Here is a 19,572-nt window from a genome sequence, read left to right on the forward strand (position 1 = left end):
TGCGAATATGAAATTTACATATATAATCTACTTTTTCTTTATAAATTATTGTTAAAGTTAAAAAAGAATATATTTTATGTTCTAATCAAGTCAACATATCTAGGAAATTCTGCTCGGATTTAATTCAAAAAGTTTCGCAGCCATAAACTCTGTATCACGGTAACAAATATACCTATAAAACTTTTTTTCCACTTTTGAAGAGGAGCGACCCATTAAAGCCGTCGACGAAATCGCAAATTGCAATATTTACTGCAAGAAACTCGCATTTCCGCCGTGGCACAGTCAAACAAAATAAGCACTTCATTAAGGGTCCCGATTGCCGTGGCACAGGCGGGAGTTTGAACGCGATAAATTAAACGGACACTTTTCCGCACCGATAATTTTCCAAACGGGTTTGCCGTGTATGCGGCCGTCCGTTTGGTATGTCCGCTGCGGCTAAATTATAGTTTACATTAAAATTAACGAGTATGTTTAATTAGAATCGCAACAATTACCGGGCACATGCGAAATTTAAATATGAATTTAATTTTGCAGGCGGACTAACAAGGGACATCAGCTCTTTGGTCGTTCAGGAACAGCCCACTCCAAGTAAGTGCGTTATAAACGGACCGCGGCACGACTTTGTGCCGGATGTAAATTACATGGGGATTTATTAATTAAAATTAGGGAAATGCATGTTTCAATTCGGGTTTGCTGGGACTGCTTTAAATATGTATGAAAGGATATGGAATGGACCGGGGACGGACATTATGGACCAACTACGAAAATAAATTCACTCAATTAATGTTAATATTTAAATCAGTACATCGTGTGTTTTTCATAGCATATACACATACTGTACGTATTTTGAAGTGGCTAATTTTAATAAAAAACATAATATCAAAGACATTATGTTGCAAAATGTTTTAAAAACAAAGAATCTAAAAAATCCAAAGAATGTAATGAGTCTAAAATATCTAAAGAATCTAAAGTATTTAAAGAATGAAAAGGATCTAAAGAATCTAAAGAAACCGAAAAATTTAAAGTATCTAAAGAATGTAAAGAATCAAAAGAATCTAAAGAATCTAAAGAATCTAAAGAATCTAAAGAATCTAAAGAATCTAAAGAATCTAAAGAATCTAAAGAATCTAAAGAATCTAAAGAATCTAAAGAATCTAAAGAATCTAAAGAATCTAAAGAATCTAAAGAATCTAAAGAATCTAAAGAATCTAAAGAATCTAAAGAATCTAAAGAATCTAAAGAATCTAAAGAATCTAAAGAATCTAAAGAATCTAAAGAATCTAAAGAATCTAAAGAATCTAAAGAATCAAAAGAATCAAAAGAATCTAAAGAATCTAAAGAATCTAAAGAATCAAAAGAATCTAAAGAATCTAAAGAATCTAAAGAATCTAAAGAATCTAAAGAATCAAAAGAATCTAAAGAATCTAAAGAATCTAAAGAATCTAAAGAATCTAAAGAATCTAAAGAATCTAAAGAATCTAAAGAATCTAAAGAATCTAAAGAATCTAAAGAATCTAAAGAATCTAAAGAATCTAAAGAATCTAAAGAATCTAAAGAATCTAAAGAATCTAAAGAATCTAAAGAATCTAAAGAATCTAAAGAATCTAAAGAATCTAAAGAATCTAAAGAATCTAAAGAATCTAAAGAATCTAAAGAATCTAAAGAATCTAAAGAATCTAAAGAATCTAAAGAATCTAAAGAATCTAAAGAATCTAAAGAATCAAAAGAATCAAAAGAATCAAAAGAATCAAAAGAATCTAAAGAATCTAAAGAATCTAAAGAATCTAAAGAATCTAAAGAATCTAAAGAATCTAAAGAATCTAAAGAATCTAAAGAATCTAAAGAATCTAAAGAATCTAAAGAATCTAAAGAATCTAAAGAATCTAAAGAATCTAAAGAATCTAAAGAATCTAAAGAATCTAAAGAATCTAAAGAATCTAAAGAATCTAAAGAATCTAAAGAATCTAAAGAATCTAAAGAATCTAAAGAATCTAAAGAATCTAAAGAATCTAAAGAATCTAAAGAATCTAAAGAATCTAAAGAATCTAAAGAATCTAAAGAATCTAAAGAATCTAAAGAATCTAAAGAATCTAAAGAATCTAAAGAATCTAAAGAATCTAAAGAATCTAAAGAATCTAAAGAATCTAAAGAATCTAAAGAATCTAAAGAATCTAAAGAATCTAAAGAATCTAAAGAATCTAAAGAATCTAAAGAATCTAAAGAATCTAAAGAATCTAAAGAATCTAAAGAATCTAAAGAATCTAAAGAATCTAAAGAATCTAAAGAATCTAAAGAATCTAAAGAATCTAAAGAATCTAAAGAATCTAAAGAATCTAAAGAATCTAAAGAATCTAAAGAATCTAAAGAATCTAAAGAATCTAAAGAATCTAAAGAATCTAAAGAATCTAAAGAATCTAAAGAATCTAAAGAATCTAAAGAATCTAAAGAATCTAAAGAATCTAGAGAATCTAAAGAATCTACAGAATCTTAGATTTAAAGTATCTAAAGAATCTGAAGAATCTAAAATAAAAAAAACAGATTATTAATTAATTGAAAGCTTCTTGAATTGATGTTTCTCTCGGGCTTTATGCTGGCCAAGTCATTACACATACTTCTTGAGGAGCGAACATAGACGTGTGTTTCGGATTGTTATCGTAAGGAAGATCCCCTTTAAACTTTTATTATCTTCGGCAAATGGAAGCTATGATTCTCCAGAATGTCACAATAAACGAAACGATCCATTATCCCGTCTATCTTAATCAGCAAACCATGCCAAACCCAGAAAAACATTCCCAAACAGTGTCACCTCCTCCACCATGTTTCACAGTAGGTCTAGTGTACTTAGGATTATACCTTTCATTAATTGGTGTTCTCAGTCATGAAATGCCATCAGAATTGAATAATTGGAATCGACCTTCATCGGAAAATTGTTTTCCATTGCCCACTGTCCAGTTCACATATTCTATCGCTGCTCTATTTCTTGCAGAAATGAAGTGCTTCTTTGCTAATTTTCTACCATAGAGACCAGCTCTTTTTAGTCTTTGTTTTATGGTCCCACCGACACATTGACTTCATTTATTTCTTGATTTATGTGAGATCCGCGACAAACATTTTTATCACTTTTGGGAACTCTTTTCAGTATATTCCTTCTCTTAAAATTGAAAATATTTTTAAATCTATTTAATTTAGGAAATTGGAATTATCCACTTCAAAAGACGTGCAGTGTATTTATCTCAAATGGAATATTATACTAAAATGACCAATTTTTGTTTTGTATTGTTACAATTTATTTGCCCTTATTTATAATTAAATTGTACAATTATAAAATTTTAACTCCAAATCCAACTGGGTTAAACTTCAATAAAACTTTTCCCCTAGACCAAAACCAAAAAAAGTATCTCTATCTCGATAACAGTCTGTAATCGCATTACGCGAGCGGCAAATCCGTTTACTCAGTTTTTCACCCAGATTGAAAATTAGAACAGTTTCCCTTGGGGATTCGTTTCATCGACGGATTTTTTTACGTTCAACTTTAACTGTATAAACATGTAAATGCTTCATTAACCGGCCGTGTTTGTTGTGCAGGTTCTCCTAACGAGGAGAGACGATTCTTTGCCTTCCATGATTGGGGCGTGAGCATTTATGAGCCAACCACATGTCGTCTCTACCACAGGATTCAGTCCACCGATATTATTCCGGGTACACAGGTAAATGAACATGTTTGTAGATCAGCAACGTACAAGCTGTTATTAAATTAATTAATACTAATAATCGATATCTATTGTAGGAATATGTTTGTGGTGACAAAGGTGTCCCTTGTTCGTGGGGTAGGGCGATCAACGTCGCCAACAGATACGTTTATGCCAGCCAGCCGAACCGCGACCGCATAATTATCATATCTAAGGTCCAGATGGTTGTCGTCGACGTCGTTAGCACAGACAAATATCCGGTTGACCTGCATTACGTGCCACATCTCGATCAGGTGTGGATACTCAACTGGCGCTCACCGAACAATACTGGCATCAAAACAATACAAGTAGGTTGACAAGTTGCCAAATTCTAAACTAACTTATTTACTCACTCCACTATTTACAATTGATTATTACAGAAACCAGGACAAGTAAATAGGTTTTAATGATTTGATAGAACATTTATATGAGAATGTTCCTCTTTATTCTAAAAAATTTAGTTAATTTATTGATTTATTTCCAGGTCATCAGAGATGCGGGTCAGAAGCGGAAGCATCACACCGTCCACCCGGAACCAATCGACGGCCAATTCGACCTTGTCAAAGGCCTATTCATACCCTCCGCCTTTCAGGTACTTATCCGAATTAAATTTAATTAAATTTTTTCCCCCTATTTACAATAATTTTATTTTAATACGACTCATAAATAAATTTAAGGAGCTGTCCCACTACAGCTTCAAGTACGCCTACGTGACTCACACGAACCAACGTGGATTATACAAACTGGACTTGGTTAATCTGCGATACACAAGATCTGTTGATTTAACACCGTATAACTGTGTTCCAACTCAAGTGCGGTTTTCGGCTTTATGTAAGTAAATATTGGAATAGCAGTTTTATATTTTGCCACGATCAACACTGTGTTTGGCACACACCAAGCGGGCTTTGATCCTGGACAATTGATTCGATTTTGTTAGTAAATGTACACGAATTTCGGACGCATTAGTTTATGATTTGTGTGTCTAGTTGCTTTAAACACCCGTAGAATATGTTACAAATGTATTGATTTTATTTCTTATTGTTTCTAGATGGTATGGTTATCATGCAATGTCTGGAACCGGTGACTAACAGACCTACAGGACAACTAATATTGGATTACTTAACCGATAGTGTAATTGCTACGAAACCAAATCTACCAGGTGTTCCATACATCTCCCCGGACTCCAGAAAATTAGTTACTTTAGATCGTACAGCAAATGGAGCTACAATTATTGTGCAAGAAATAGCTGGTAATTAAATATTTAACCAAAAATGAATAACTACTACTAAAAAAATATATAAAATCTTTTAGAAACTGGCCTGGTATTTTCCTTCGACGTGAAAACATCCCTGAACATATCCGATGTAACATTCTACCCCAGCCAAACCACCCACAGTTATGACATTTATGCAAGTGCACAAGAAAAAGAAGACATCCTCTTTTTAAATCTGCACACAGGTAAACTAAATATTTTAAAACACTGTACAGGTTTAACCTTTGAATTTTATAGGGAAAGTGGAAATCATCACCGGGGTTGGAAAAGCAATTCCTATGCAACTGACAAAATGGAACAATCCCAACAGACCTATAAGTGGTTCAGGTATTACAGTTTTTAGTAATTTTTTCACCCTGATATTAACAAACGCTTGTTTCAGGACTTTTCGGCCAATACATGGTAACACCTGCCAGTGAAGCACTGTTTGTTATTAATGGTAGATCGAGAACTGTAAATTGTGAAATAGGAGCTGTAATCCACCCCAGTGAAATTGTGTGGACCACACTCAAGTTTCACTAATAACATTGATAATCACTGATAGACACAAATCACCCATCGCCAAGCTATAGATCAAGTTTAGTTCAGTTTAATTTATTGATTATCCACACCCTGAAATGTTGTTTCTAATGTAAAAAGTATGAGAAATAGTTAGGGGTTATTTTTAAATGATCTCAGATTTAGTTAGTGCCATAGATTAATTCCAAAATTATCTAGAGGAGATATATAGAGGAATTATACAGAGATATAAGTTGGTTGACAAATGTTCATGTATATATTACTGATACCATATGTATTTAGTATATATTAGAAACATAAGATTGGCAGAATTACGACAGATTTAAATTTGAAGGCATTTCGCTGCCAAATTTAAATTGCCCTTCTGTTATACCCTGTGTAAAGAGATTACATTCGTCATAAAAGCATTGGATTTTAAGAATTAAATTTATTTATATCACTATTCATACTTAATGCTTTTATTTCAAATGAACTTTCTTACAAATATCATTACCAAATTAGACTGTAAAAATATAAAAATACTACTTATCAATAATTTATTAAAAAAATTAATAGCAGATAAGAGTTTGCTGTTTGTCCAATTTACATAGACAGTTTAAACTCCATTTTTGGAACTGAATATTTTAATAAGAAAAAAAAATTGTTTTAGTATATATATTGTAAATGTAGTTTTGTGATATATACTAATTTTAAATTTTTGTAAAAAAGAAAGCAAATACAAAACAGTACGTATGTTGTACATTTTGGTGATTACAAACAGCTATATTTTATTACAGGATGAGACATAAACTCAGTCAAGAAAATTACAGTAGAAAATGAGAGCATCTTTTATTGCAAGATATTTATTTCACTAAAATTAAATAAAGAAAACAGTTATTTTATTATTAATGTCGTCACATATAAAATAAATTTTATTAGTTTTCAGACAAGTTTTCTGTCTACTTTCGTTTTAATAACAGTATTTTAATGATTATAAAGTTGATTTATGATGGCTTTTATATAAAATAAATGTAACGCACATAAAATAAAATCATTTCAAAGCTGTTTCTTACAATCTACTTCAGTGTAACGTGTCATCTATATGTAAATATTTAAAATATAATTTTTGTTCGTCAAATATCTGTATTTTCTAATAATTCTTTTCAAACTATGGATAAATATACATATAACTATTTTAAGTAGTTTCTGAAACTATGATGTTTTAGAACGATAATATTTAAAATAGCTTTTCCTACCCTTGATCTTATTAATTTGTACATTCCTACGTACTAAACCATACCCTATGCCTTTCTTTTTCTAGCTTGCTATAAATTACTATATTGACCGCCTTTATAAGCTTTCTGGGAATGTTGTTTACCGTCGTATCACAAAAAGGGGCTTATTGTATTATAATACTTATTAATTAGGTACTATGGTGCATTACTGTTTATACAAAAAAATGGAAGAAAATAAATCATTTAATTAATGTGTTTTATTTAATGGATTTTTTATGGTAACCCTGTATATATTGACGTTTCAATTGATTGATTAAGTAACGACATGTCAAAAATAATTCATGAGCATTGCACATTACCTAATAATTTTAATTATTTCGCCTATCTGTTTCGGACAAATCAACATTATAGTAAGGATATGAAAATCTAAATATTATTAATTATTATAATTATTTTAGAATTTTGGGACTCTAGACTATGAAGATGGTGACATGGCGTTAATTTTATGTATGTATATATTTAATATTCGCATAGTCCGTTGTAATCTAAAATATTGATTTAAGTCATAACTCTGGAAAATTTGTTCAACGACAACTTAGATTTAAGTGTAAGAATGGTAGAAAGGGATACTGCTGAAAATGGAACCCGACCATTATATTTAATAGGCGAAAATATATATTCGTTAAAAAAGAAACGTGTTATTAACGCTACATTAATTTATCCAAATATGGTAAAAAGTGATACAAAATTTATATATTTCATTAACTATTACTGTAGTATTTAAGTGGAATATATGGCACATGTACAATTGCCATTAAATATCAAGGTGCAGATAAAACCAATGAAATTAAAACAGATATTCAATACAGATCTAAAATGAACAAGGTACCGTCATCAGAAGATTCATGTAAAACTGCATTTGCACATTTAAACTCCTCTTTTTACTGTCACTGTTTTAGGTGATGGATCTAGTATTGGTCCACAAAAGTGTAAAACTGAGGATTTAGATCCAGATCAAGATTGTAGTCCTGTAGATTGTATGATGAAATACTCAGGAGAACGTAGTTATTTTAACAAAGCACAAAACTTATGCCAATCAATGCCGTTTTGTTTATCTGCTCCCAATAATCCAGAGGTTGTAAGTTATTTATTATTCTTTAAAGCAAACAATTGAAATTACCCATCGCTAAACAATATTATTAATCATATAAAAATGGTTAAATAAGTTCAATTAAAAGTTACTTATTATGAGAAATATTTTCTACAGATATATCAAATCGATAGTAATACGTGCAGACCATTTGCAACATACATTACAACTACAGACTTACAAGAATTAGAGAGGAACCAAGTAGTTGATTGTAATTGTCAATTCATGGTAAACGCAACTAGACAAAAGTAAATTAAATAATTATTTAAAACTCTTAGATCAATTCCATCTGTCACCATGGAACAATTAACAAAGAGACTGGTATGTGTGAATGTCTTCCAAACTGGACCACTTCGCCGGATCCAGACGAAATGTATCAACCCACTCTACAACAGTATCATGTCTGTAATGTAGAAATAAATTCGTGGAACTCCGTAAATAAAAACAAAATTAAAACTACCATTCTTCTGATCTGTGTAAGTATGTAACTAGAACATTTTCTTATTGACGCATCCAAAAAAATTATAGATTTTTGCATTAACTATCGCGTCCAAGGTAATAATTTTTATGTGTCTCCTAACTTGGTGCATCAAATGGATTCGAAAACCTTTCTCTAAGAACAAAGGAAAGAAAACCGATGTTGAATCTGGATTTAGAAGTTGCCTTTGTCGACTTACTGGCAAAGAAGGACCGAAAGACACAGGTAAATAAAATTAGAAGAGCGGGTGTAAATATATGCAAAAAGAGTTTCAGCATCAAAACAAGTAGATACTGGAGTATCGCCAGATGGGGTTTGCATGCCTTGCAAAGAAAGTGAATGCGAATGCGAACTTTGTACAAAAATTGGAAACCTTATAGACAACATAATTGAAACTACTCCTTCACAAAAATCAGAAAAAAGTCCTCCAAAAGAAAACCAACAAGTGGTTCAATATGCATTGTGTCAATCATGCAAAGAGCCAGCCTGTGTGTGCGATACATTTAGCAACACAATTAATCAGGCTTTATCCAATTTAGATTCTAAGAGTAGCAGGAGTTCTAAATCTACTCTTACTAGAACATCCACTTCGAAGTCTAAGATATATTACCAAAGTAATCCCAATTCTGATGCTGGGGAGGCACCTTTAGAAAAAAGTACATCTGAAGGTATAAGTGAAGAGGATTCAGATGATGATGAGGATTATGAAATAGAATTTTCCGGGGAAGTTTCTGAAGAAGATGAAGAAGACGATGGAGATAACAGGTTGGCACAAATTAAGGAAGAGGACGAAGATGATAACGTGTCTAGATAGAATACATTTTATATATTTTTATTATATTAAAACTTTATTAATATTTAATAAATTATCATTTATTATCTACATCTCGTTTTGATTTATTCATCAGTTTCATCACTCTAATATTAATTCCTACAAGGTTAACGCATTTAATGAAAAACAACAGTTTTAATTAATAATATCAAATATTTATTTATTACAATGTAGTCATTGAATTTTAATCATCTTCGACGAATCAATTTAAACCTTTGACAAAGCATGAATTCCTACTATCTTATCTCCGGGACGACCTCTTTTGATAACATGTGGTATAGTCTTCGGCACCATTCTAAAAATATTATTTGATCAGTGATAATATATTACGCGCATTATGTGTTAACATACGTAATGCAGTCAATTATTGGGCAAACTGAAAGGCACATCGTGCAACCTGTACAATCATCCGTCACATGTGGAATGTGGGTCTCAGCATCGAATGTTATTGCTTGGTAACCGGAATCGTTACATGCCATGTAACATTTACCGCAATTAATGCACATATCCTAAAATGTTGAATTGATTATTTAAGCCATAAAAATTGCAATACACTTACATCATCGATTAAAGCGACAACTTGTTTAGAATTGTCCAACTGTTTATAAGCACCAATTTTTGAACACGATCTACCAACAATATCCTTAACCTTAGGTATATCCGTATGTTCGTTAGTTAACTCTCCATTACTGTAACCACAAATCTTTCCTTCATGATGTGGAGTTAAGGTTTCAGACACTTTGTTCTCAAGGTATAATTTTTCAAGTTGTTGCTCTCTTTCTATCTTATACTTTCCGAAATGCGGCAATTTTTTGCCATTATGGTCATACAAAGATTGTACAGGTTTGCCTTTTTGATGTTTAAAGGTTGGAGGACTTTGACCATCCCATCCTGGCAATTTTCCATCCAAATACAATAAGGCTTTCAGACCAGTACAATAATCGTCAATGAGAGTGAAATCTTGATTTTGCACAGCACTACAAATCTGAACTGCGGAGGCTCCGCATTGCAAGAATTGCATGGCAACATCCGCAGAATCAATACCTCCGATACCTAAAATATTATTTTCACAGCAGACTGGAATATATCATTGTTTATTAAAACTTACCAAGAATTGGAAAACCTGGAAGTGCGTTTGCTATATGGGAAACAGCTTTTAGTCCCATAGGTCTTGTGGCATTGCCACTTACTCCTCCAGCAGTAGTTCTTCTGTCTTTTCCAATGTAGGGCCAAGCTGCTCCGTCGCCTTTAATATGCATTATTCCGGATACAGTATTAATTGCACTTACTCCACTAGCCCCGCCTAAAATAAAATGAAATAATGAATAAAAGTCATTTAAGGTATTAAAAATAATCTTGCCTTCATAAGCTGCCTTTGCGATGGTAACTATGTTAGTTATATTAGGCGTTAATTTGATGAAAAATGGAATTTTAATTGCTGCTCTGACCCATTCGGAGATACCCTTCACCAACTCTTCCTTTTGTCCACAAGCTAAACCCATGCCAGATTCACCCATACCATGTGGACAACTCAAGTTGCATTCTAAAGCATCCGCACCCGAAGCTTCCGCCATTTGGGCCAATTCGACCCAGTCATCCTTGTTGTAAGAACACATTATGCTGGCGATTATTACCTTTTCAGGAAAATCTGCCTTTAATTCTTTGATGCCTTGACACCAATAGGCTGCACATTTTTCAGAAATTAATTCGATGTTCAAGAATGAGCCTTGCTGAGGTCCGTAAACGTGACCTGATGTTGATCCTCTTACAATTCTGGGTGACACATTCGTAACACTGTCCTACAAACAACAGTTAATTATACAATATAATATATTATAGTAATTATTTACTTTATCCAAACAGAAGGTTTTAGTAACTACAAATCCCCATCCCTGCTCGAAACACCTCCTAATCATAGGAGTACTTGTGACAGGCGGAGCCGAAGCTAAACCAAATGGATTTTCAAACTTAATACCACATATTTCAACCGAAATATCCACTTCATCAACGTCAGTGTGGAAAAGAGGTAATTGTGGTTTAGTATCCGGAGGAATACCCTAAAAAACCAATTTAGCAAATGTTGATGAGTTGTTAATTGTAACTTCACTCACTTGTAAATAACAATGCATAAACCAAGCTGCTGTTTTTCCATCATTTACTGCTTCAACTGTAGTTTCAGCAACTCCAGCAATATCCCCACCACACCACACAGATGGATGAGACGAAGACAAATTGTTTACGTTTACTACTGGTAAATTATAATCATTGAGCTTCAGAGGCTTCAAAGCTTCGATTGCTGAAAAAATAAAATAAAAATATGATTTTTTCATTATTGCCAACTTACTTTCAGGGTCTTCCAAGCCAGAACCAAAAGCAGAAATAAGATAGTTAGCCTTTAAAGTTGTCAATTGTTCAGTGTCTTGAATCCATTTGCCGTCTTCATTTTGTTCCGTTCTGCTAAAAGTTACAGAAACTATTCTGCCGCCCCTAAGGTTAACTTTATGAGGCGATAGAAATCCTACCAGCTCACATTTCTCTTCGACAGCTACTTCTACTTCTTCAGGAACTGCTCTTATATTTGTAAATCCTCTTCTAAACACTACAAATACTTTTTTGGCACCACATCTGAGAGCAGATGTTGCACAATCGAATGCAGTGTCTCCTGCACCCAGTACGATCACAGTACCATGTAATTTTGGCAGTGCAACTTCAGTTTGTTTGCATGGGCAACCCGTTCTTTTACTCACAGAAGAAACTTTAGGTAAAAAGCTTTTGGAAGTGTAAAAGCCGTTTTCTTCAGATAAATCTTTGAATAGTGGGTTGATCTTAGGTTGTGGTAAACCAATACCAATAAAAATAGCCTTAGAATCCTTTAACAATCCTTCAACTGTTAAATCTTTAGTAGAAAGGCTTCTTCCAGTTTCAAACTTAACTCCCAAATCTTTAACAAGATTTATTTCAAAGTTTACAACATCAATAGGCAGACGATACTGCGGAATCTCCCATGTGCTGAGTCCACCCAAAGTATGGTTTTTCTCATAAATTGTAATATTGTTGTAGCCCAACCTTCCTAAAAAGGTGGCACATGATAAAGAAGCCGGACCACCACCAATCAATACAATCTTTGCAGATGCGTTCTTAGGCACTGGAGTTCTTGGGTCTCGGGTCTGTTTAATGCCCATTTTGCTAAAAACTTCGGTAGCAAATTGTTGAAGTCCACCAATATTGATGGCGCCCTCTTCAGAAGCTTGAAGGTTACATCCACCAACGCATAAATCGCTGGTTGGGCACACCATCCCGCAGGTAATACCTAACGGGTTGTCGGAGAAGATTTGTTTGGCAGCTCCATAATAATTCTAGAATAATATTAATTACTGCAAGAATCGATTTAGAATATTAATCATCTCACTTTGTTCGCAATGCTGGTAATAAAAGCTTTGATGTCGAGTTGAGTGGGGCATGATTTTTGACAAGGAGCATCAGCACACTTTAAACATCTCGCAGCTTCTCTTAAAGCACCTCTTTCACTCAATGTGGTTGGTTTTACATCAGCGAAGTTGTTCTCTAAGGATGGACACTCCTAAAGCAGTTAATGGGTCATAATGTAGCAGTCTATTTATTATTATACTTGTATTTATTTTTTTATTGATAGATAATAAATAAAAATATTTCACTTTTATCAAAAATTGAAAAAATTGTGAAAAATTGTTGATTATCGAAAATTTGTTAAAAAATAAAATAAAAAAGCATCATTATTAATATTATTTTATATATATAAATAAATTGGTACATATTTTTTATTTGTAAATAAATTAATAAGTAAATAATATAAATTATCAGAGTTTCACAATGTCTATCTGTAATAACCTCTGATAATAAATAATTATTTCTAAAAATTAAGTCTATTTCGTGTGAATCGTACTATAATAGATGTGCAAAAACAACTATTTTGTAAGATTATATCTCACACAATAACCTTGGGAATCAAGAAAACAAAAAATGTTTTTAAAACATTCCGTATCTAAATTTATGTCAAAACTATTGTGTTATTTTTAAACGTTCTATCTCACCATATATTATTATATCATAAATAATATTTATTGTTATATCACAAAATATATCGGAAAAAGGCAATACCTTACCTGGCATTTCTTGTTGCTGTTTCTCTTCCAATGTTCTTTATTTTTTTTAGTCTGGCTAGAGGGAACCAAATTGGAATAATTTCTCACTCTGGGATTTAGAGATAATAAATTCTATAAATTTTTTCCAATATTAAAACACATATTTATGCAAAATAAAAAATGTATACCTCAATATCTGGTAAATCAACGCTAACTTTAGCCATATTAAAACTCACTGGTTTTGAATATGGCAATAGTTTTTAATATAAACCGTAGACGCGTCCGCACTCAGTACTCAGCTCTTTACAACTAATAATATGATTAAATTTCAAGTACTTATCAGCGTAACAATTAAATATTAACAACTTATCTTATCTGTTCGAGGATTACTACATAGTTTCTTATTCGTAAAATAATTACTTTAAAAATATTTATCACTTCTCTGCTAGGACCAGATACTAAATCACAGTCTATGAACTTAGTTGATTAAGTTTACCCACCCATAGAATGACCTTGCTAAATGCATAGTCGTAGCACTGTTTATTTCTGTCGTTGTGTAAATAATTCGAAATATAATGTTATCAGAGACAAAAAAATACTGATAATAAAATAAACTCAAATACAAAAAATTAACAATTTAATTTATCTTTTTATAAACATTTTTTTTTTTAAATAAAACATTACTATAATATATAAATTAAAATTATCTTCTAAACGCAACATAATATAATAAATACAATGTAATATTAAGTACAAATCCTACAAGTTACTTCTTTCTGTAATATTAAATTTCATTTTATTTTTACTTATTGAAATTTATTTAATATAATATATTTATAATTATTATTATATTTTTATGCGTTTAAAAACATAATTATAATGACAATTTAATGTATAGCTTATTATATTTGTTTTACTGTTTACATAAAATATAGTTATTACAAATAAAAAAATATTTAAATAAAATTTTATTCTCGTATGATAAATACATATATAATAATAAATATAAAAAATGAAAAATATAAGCCATAAAAATTATAATTTATAGTCATTGAATTGTAAATATTACCTTTTACAAGTTTTTACAAAATTAAACAAATATTAAATTTTATTTTTATATAATAAATATGTAATAATTATAATCATAATTGCATTGCAAATATTATCTACTTGATAATGGACAAATTGTTTGTTTTACATTATGCAGCTACGTGGTTTATATATTAGTGACATGTAAATCTACACGTAGACATTAAATATTATTATATATTTTCAAATAATTTCATATCTGTGTGAAAATTTTGCGTTAGTTGCGACATCTATTGTCACATGTAACAAAGGATAAGGCTGCTGGCGTTTGTTACAGTACCCTATTATTTAATCCTAGGAAACTGTTTTACTATTAAGTATGACGTTTACTAGTTCGAAATGATATGTTTTGACGTTTGTTTATTTTTATTTTTTGCGATGGTGTAAGCGGTAATAAACGCTATAAAAATGCTAATATTGTATTCTATGGGTGTTCTATCGATTTCCTAGTGATTTTAATTTACAATATGTGCTCCAATATGTATATTTTAAGAGCTAGCTGACCAATGAATTCACTTTTTACATAATTAAAATTTTAATTAATAAATATTATGGAACCGTAAGTACTTTAGTTTTATAAAGTAATATGTGTGTATATCAATTAGTGACTTGTATTTAGGGATGTGACTCAGGCTGGACCTAGCACAGCATCCGATTCAGACAATGAAAAAAGAACAGCTGAAGATCAGTCCCAAGTTCAACCTCCTCTAAGTCCAAATGCTTTAAAATGTGCTGCAGCTGACTGTCTAAATAGTTGGATATATTATTTACAGGTATCAGAATTGACTTAATTTATTTATATTTATTTATACTTATGATATTTATTCTTTTGCATGTAATAAGAAATTGATATAGAACTAGGATCTTATATGTGTAAGCCATATTAAAGATTGTTTAAATGTTATTAAATTGGAATCAAAAATATATTTTAGATGTTGAATAGTGTTTGCGCAGCTGGACTGCGTCTATCTCATTCACTCAGCGCCCTAAGCGGTTCACAAAATGCCGCCCTTTCTAGTCAGTGCACTCAGGCGTGGGACGAACTGTCCAGAGCCACGGTGGCGGCAACGCACAGCGTACGAGCCCACATCGCTGCTGCTATGCAGGACATGAGCATTGGCGAAACATTTACCGGGGAAGATGCACAACGCCAACACGACCACAACCAACAAATCGTTGCTGAGAACTTACTGACCTTTATTAATCTACACTACCAGTTTAACATTGCCGGCTGTGAATGCTTCGGATCAATGGCAATGTGTCCCTCTTGTAACACCACCCCAGGTACTCAGCTTATTATCAGGAAATTGATATTTTATTTAAAAACTGATTTTAGGCGGCATTCACAATCCGGAATGCAGTATGGGCGTGATGCAACAACTCTTTGCCCGTCTGTACCAACACGAACACGACTCCCGATCTCAAATGTCCAGTCCACATTTTGGCTTGGGCGGAGCAAGCGACAGTCCAAAAAGCGGTCAGGAAACGGGAGGCAAAGACACCACTACCCGACACAGCCCTCTCGCTGAAGCAAATCTGGGAAGGGGCGCGTCACCTTATCAGGAGCAACAGCCACATCGTGGACCTAGCCCTATACACGGATTTCCTGAAGCCACCAGAGCGATGGGGCCGTTGGAAACACTTAAAGGTATTTCGTTTTTGTTCAGTTAATGGTAAGAAATAGGGCGGATTTATAAAATGAATTTCCCAGGTCCATTTCCAACGCCTGGTCAGTTACACACCATGAAAATGCCGTTTCCAGGTCGTGGTACGTCTCGGTCGCCTCTCCACTTTCCTCTTTTTCCTCTTAACTGCCAACGGCGGTGGTCGGAAGCTGCTGCAGTGGACGTGGGACCCGGCGATTCTGGTGATAGTCCAATGCGTCGTTGGTCTATGCCGTGGGATTGTGCCTGGCCTCCAGCTTCCGACTCAGGCAACAATAGTAGCGTTGCAGGTGGTACAATTCAGGGTCACGGTCGTTACGGGTTTCAACCACCCTCTAAACTCGTTGTACCGACTTCTATGGCTTCGCAGGAGCGAAGCAGGAGTACGACACCAGGTACTAAACAAGTTACCAACTTATTTCTTTACAGCCTTAATAAATAATTGTTGTAGAAGCGGCTCCCACTATTTCTCCTGGTACTATCTCAAGTGGAGACGGTTTGGCCGAGGCCATTCAACTCTTATCGTGTCGTCCGACGAGACAAAGCATTCCACAGACCGCCCTACCCGGTCACCCGTTACCAGGATTCGTACCACCTTGGGCCGAGTCACACGAAGAGCGCATGCACAGACGCATGTATCCGGGTCCCGCATCACAAAGGTAATATTTTATAAACCACCCCCCATAACACATCAAAAAATTTTGATTTTCAGAGGCAATTGGCAGTCAATTGACGTACCACATTTGCCAAGTGGTAGTGGCATGTCAGTGACCGAACATTATGACATTTTTCCACCGACCATTCCCCTAACGTCACGTAAAAGCAGCTCATCTACCGATTCTTCCTCGTGTCTTTCTATCCACAGTAGGTCTACAACGAGTTCATCAGAAAGAGGTTCTTGTAGCGAAGCTAGTGGTCCAGTAAGTTATTAAAAAACAATTTACTACTATTCGTTAATTAATCTATTAATCAATTTAGGAAGCAATAAGACTGCATCAAAATCTGTACTCGATGTGGAGCGGTAGCGAACATTTGCCGTTCATAAGACTGCCCGAGTCGCAGGAGCCCCAGGACGACAGCGATACTGACGACCCGCCGACTGAGAAAAGCGGGGGTGCGTCGCCGTTTCCAAGACCCACCTAAGAAATAAACAAATGGTACATGTACTTTTGTCTGAAACAAATTTCTCTTTATCACCATATTCAAAAAATACGATAAACCTCTTGGTGATGTTAATAGGTTATTGTTTTTTTGGAAATTTCACCAGATATATTTACAATGGAGGCTTTAATTTTAGAATAAAACTTAAAGATTTGCAATGCAGCGAAAATACACATAGCTTATTTAATGAATACGATATCTTTCCGAATGATACAAGTCGCGAAAAATACAGAAAATATTTTATATAATTTATTTACTATACATTAGTAGAAACCCTCTACCCCTCCTCCGATACACTGGACTTGAAACATTGTTTTTTGTTGAAAATTTACCTATATTAAAACGGTAGATTTTTGGAACAAGGAAAATATGTAAATCTAAAATAATATTGAACATATTATTAAACTTGAAAAAAAGGATGACTGTTCAAATCAATTCTATACAGTGGTAGTTATAATTATAGCAACTTGTTAAAATATATTAAAAATATGAGCTGTACTACTTGAATTATATACTAGTTCCTATATACCTTGAAGCGTATTTCTTATTTTTCATTGCTCTCCGTGAATTTAAAACGATTATTTATTAGCAATATATTGCTTATTCTAATTATTTAATCATTGATGATTGGTAAGACTAAGAAAAATTATAATTCTGCGTCGCCAAGGCCGAGAGAAACAAGAAAATATGGCTGAGTTTTCGACTGAAGTCGATCATTTCCTGTATTATTAAAAAATTTAGAGAAACTGCCCAAGTGGTAGCTAGTACAAAATTTGTCGGTGACGAAATGACGATCAATCGAATATCAAAAAAAATTCTCTTATCGTCTACTGAAATTGAAACCAATTTGGAGGAAATGAGATTTCCTTAATTCAAAGACTACCACGAAATGGTTAGTGGATCGTGGTCCGTTTGATTCCAGACCTAAAAGAAAAACCGTGGTTTATATAATAAAAATTTGAAAGTCTAATTGTGACTTGCATAGGATCACAGAAAAGCGGGAAGGAGTAGACTAAACTAAAATTGTAACGGATTAGTTAAAAGACTAAAGCATCGGTGTTTTGTCTTGTCCTTCTCCATCTCCAGATATCAACCTTATAGAAAATTTACGAATTTAAATAAACCCATCATAGCAATTCAAGAAGCATATATATAGATTTGTTGTATATATGTTATAATAATGACAACTACTGTATATATTATTATTTTATAATATTACAAATATTTTGAATATATCAAAATTGTTTCCAATTTCTCTCCTGGAATGATATTTGAAACTCTAGATAAATTTTCGATGTTCTTTTTTATAATCTACGATATTATAGTCATTTTTGATAATTATCATATACATAAGTGTTTACTCAATGTCATATACAATTTCGTTTTTTACATACTTATATGTAAATGTAATGTTTATTCAAGGCGTTGTGGAGACTGTAGTCGTGTTGTTGAAACTTCAACATTTTTAGTAAACATCAAAATTACTGTGAAATTGTAGTTCTGACTAATAAATTTAAATTTAATTTATTTATATTGAGAAAGCATTTCATCTTTTATTTGGTTAATCGGAGTATTGAAAAATATGTGATTTAAGCAAGATTTTTGAATTTGGTCTACTGCTTTAAAACTCTCAATAATTGATTTTAGAATATTTATTATTCTCAATGAAAATTATGTTGAAAGACATGTTCAAATCGAATGTTATTAATTGGAATAAGAAGTTATAAAATCTATTATCTATTCACTTCACTGTAATTGTCAACCGTAAAAAGAATGGGTCCAATTCTATATCTTGAGGTAATATTAGGATTATTGTTATAGCAACTCAGTAACTGAAATTATTATTAAACTAGTTGTAGGGACAATTATCGATAACACCAACTTTGTTATAATTACTTTTTTAAACTTGAAATCTCTATTGGTGCTATTTTTAAAAATTTATTTCATAATGTCTTCTCAGGAATGTTAATGTGAAGTGTTTAGTATCATCACTCATTGAATTTCTATGAAATAAATTCATTTAATCCACTGAAATCCATTACATGATTTTGTTCCTGAGAAAATGTTCTCTCTATATCTTCTATACATTCTGATTGTGACCAATATGTTGTATAATGATTAAACTAAAAGTGTATGTCTTGCCTGTTACATTTTTGTTGTAGTGAAATTTATTGAAAAACATCTCATCTTTTAATGTGTGTATGTGCCAAAACATCAAATTGGACTTTTGTCATATATTTCACTTACATTCTTAACCTGCAATTTTTTAACATTGTAATAATTTTTTATAATCAGTGGCTAAATAAAGTTTTTACAATTGTTTGTTTTATTAAACTATTGAAT

At 32.5% G+C, this 19,572-nt stretch overlaps 4 protein-coding genes across 6 annotated transcripts in view; 3 read left to right on the forward strand and 1 right to left on the reverse strand.

Annotated features, from left to right (window-relative positions):
* Positions 1–6,994, forward strand: part of LOC109603753 (follistatin-related protein 5-like) — a 148,594-nt gene extending 141,600 nt beyond the window's left edge. The window contains exons 13-21 of the mRNA XM_049962619.1: positions 535–588; positions 3,586–3,707; positions 3,788–4,036; positions 4,213–4,320; positions 4,406–4,559; positions 4,777–4,977; positions 5,040–5,186; positions 5,239–5,328; positions 5,384–6,994. Of these exons, the coding sequence (XP_049818576.1) occupies positions 535–588; positions 3,586–3,707; positions 3,788–4,036; positions 4,213–4,320; positions 4,406–4,559; positions 4,777–4,977; positions 5,040–5,186; positions 5,239–5,328; positions 5,384–5,523 (1,265 nt within the window). The 3' untranslated portion in view covers positions 5,524–6,994. The remainder of the gene's footprint in view (positions 1–534; positions 589–3,585; positions 3,708–3,787; positions 4,037–4,212; positions 4,321–4,405; positions 4,560–4,776; positions 4,978–5,039; positions 5,187–5,238; positions 5,329–5,383) is intronic.
* An 89-nt stretch (positions 6,995–7,083) lies between these two features.
* On the forward strand, positions 7,084–9,245 carry LOC109603751 (uncharacterized). Its single transcript, XM_049962962.1, has 9 exons — positions 7,084–7,144; positions 7,193–7,241; positions 7,298–7,464; positions 7,512–7,641; positions 7,694–7,872; positions 8,002–8,112; positions 8,163–8,360; positions 8,413–8,587; positions 8,638–9,245. Exons 2-9 carry the CDS (start codon positions 7,226–7,228, stop codon positions 9,174–9,176), a joined length of 1,515 nt encoding a protein of 504 aa, XP_049818919.1. The 5' UTR covers positions 7,084–7,144; positions 7,193–7,225; the 3' UTR covers positions 9,177–9,245.
* Positions 9,246–9,327: 82 nt separating this feature from the next.
* On the reverse strand, positions 9,328–13,685 carry LOC109603754 (dihydropyrimidine dehydrogenase [NADP(+)]). The gene is made up of 11 exons (XM_020020248.2): positions 13,504–13,685; positions 13,337–13,447; positions 12,604–12,774; positions 11,539–12,550; positions 11,306–11,490; positions 11,045–11,251; positions 10,555–10,993; positions 10,303–10,497; positions 9,754–10,247; positions 9,546–9,703; positions 9,328–9,489 (listed from the first exon to the last, which is right to left on the reverse strand). The coding sequence occupies exons 1-11, from the start codon at positions 13,537–13,539 to the stop codon at positions 9,402–9,404; spliced, it is 3,096 nt and encodes a 1,031-aa protein (XP_019875807.2). The 5' UTR covers positions 13,540–13,685; the 3' UTR covers positions 9,328–9,401.
* Positions 13,686–14,743: 1,058 nt separating this feature from the next.
* Positions 14,744–19,548, forward strand: LOC109603750 (uncharacterized). 3 transcript variants are annotated; one of them, XM_049962883.1, is made up of 8 exons: positions 14,744–14,963; positions 15,024–15,177; positions 15,337–15,688; positions 15,741–16,052; positions 16,167–16,463; positions 16,520–16,727; positions 16,781–16,988; positions 17,047–19,548. In XM_049962883.1, exons 1-8 carry the CDS (start codon positions 14,956–14,958, stop codon positions 17,209–17,211), a joined length of 1,704 nt encoding a protein of 567 aa, XP_049818840.1. In that variant the 5' UTR covers positions 14,744–14,955; the 3' UTR covers positions 17,212–19,548. The 3 variants fall into 3 exon arrangements, with proteins under 3 accessions (XP_049818840.1, XP_049818839.1, XP_049818841.1); XM_049962882.1 differs by having other exon boundaries at positions 14,745–14,963; positions 16,116–16,463; XM_049962884.1 differs by lacking the exon at positions 14,744–14,963 and adding an exon at positions 15,248–15,277 and having other exon boundaries at positions 15,058–15,177; positions 16,116–16,463.
* The last annotated feature ends 24 nt before the right edge of the window (positions 19,549–19,572 follow it).

Source organism: Aethina tumida, chromosome 2 (assembly GCF_024364675.1).
Source record: "Aethina tumida isolate Nest 87 chromosome 2, icAetTumi1.1, whole genome shotgun sequence".
NCBI lineage: Eukaryota > Metazoa > Arthropoda > Insecta > Coleoptera > Nitidulidae > Aethina > Aethina tumida.

What these genes read in the sequence shown, in the direction of transcription:
- LOC109603751 (XM_049962962.1), top strand. An exon ending in ATTGTAATTGTCAATTCATG is followed by an intron (nt 8,113 to 8,162) that starts GTAAACGCAACT and finishes TAAAACTCTTAG; the next exon opens with ATCAATTCCATCTGTCACCA. An exon ending in CTACCATTCTTCTGATCTGT is followed by an intron (nt 8,361 to 8,412) that starts GTAAGTATGTAA and finishes AAAAAATTATAG; the next exon opens with ATTTTTGCATTAACTATCGC.
- LOC109603754 (XM_020020248.2), bottom strand. Translation starts at nt 13,539, where the DNA reads ATGGCTAAAGTTAGCGTTGATTTACCAGATATTGAG. An exon ending in ACAGCAACAAGAAATGCCAG is followed by an intron (nt 12,775 to 13,336) that starts GTAAGGTATTGC and finishes TAACTGCTTTAG; the next exon opens with GAGTGTCCATCCTTAGAGAA. An exon ending in TCCAGGTTTTCCAATTCTTG is followed by an intron (nt 10,248 to 10,302) that starts GTAAGTTTTAAT and finishes ATAATATTTTAG; the next exon opens with GTATCGGAGGTATTGATTCT.
- LOC109603750 (XM_049962882.1), top strand. An exon ending in AAGCAGGAGTACGACACCAG is followed by an intron (nt 16,464 to 16,519) that starts GTACTAAACAAG and finishes TAATTGTTGTAG; the next exon opens with AAGCGGCTCCCACTATTTCT. An exon ending in CCGGGTCCCGCATCACAAAG is followed by an intron (nt 16,728 to 16,780) that starts GTAATATTTTAT and finishes TTTGATTTTCAG; the next exon opens with AGGCAATTGGCAGTCAATTG.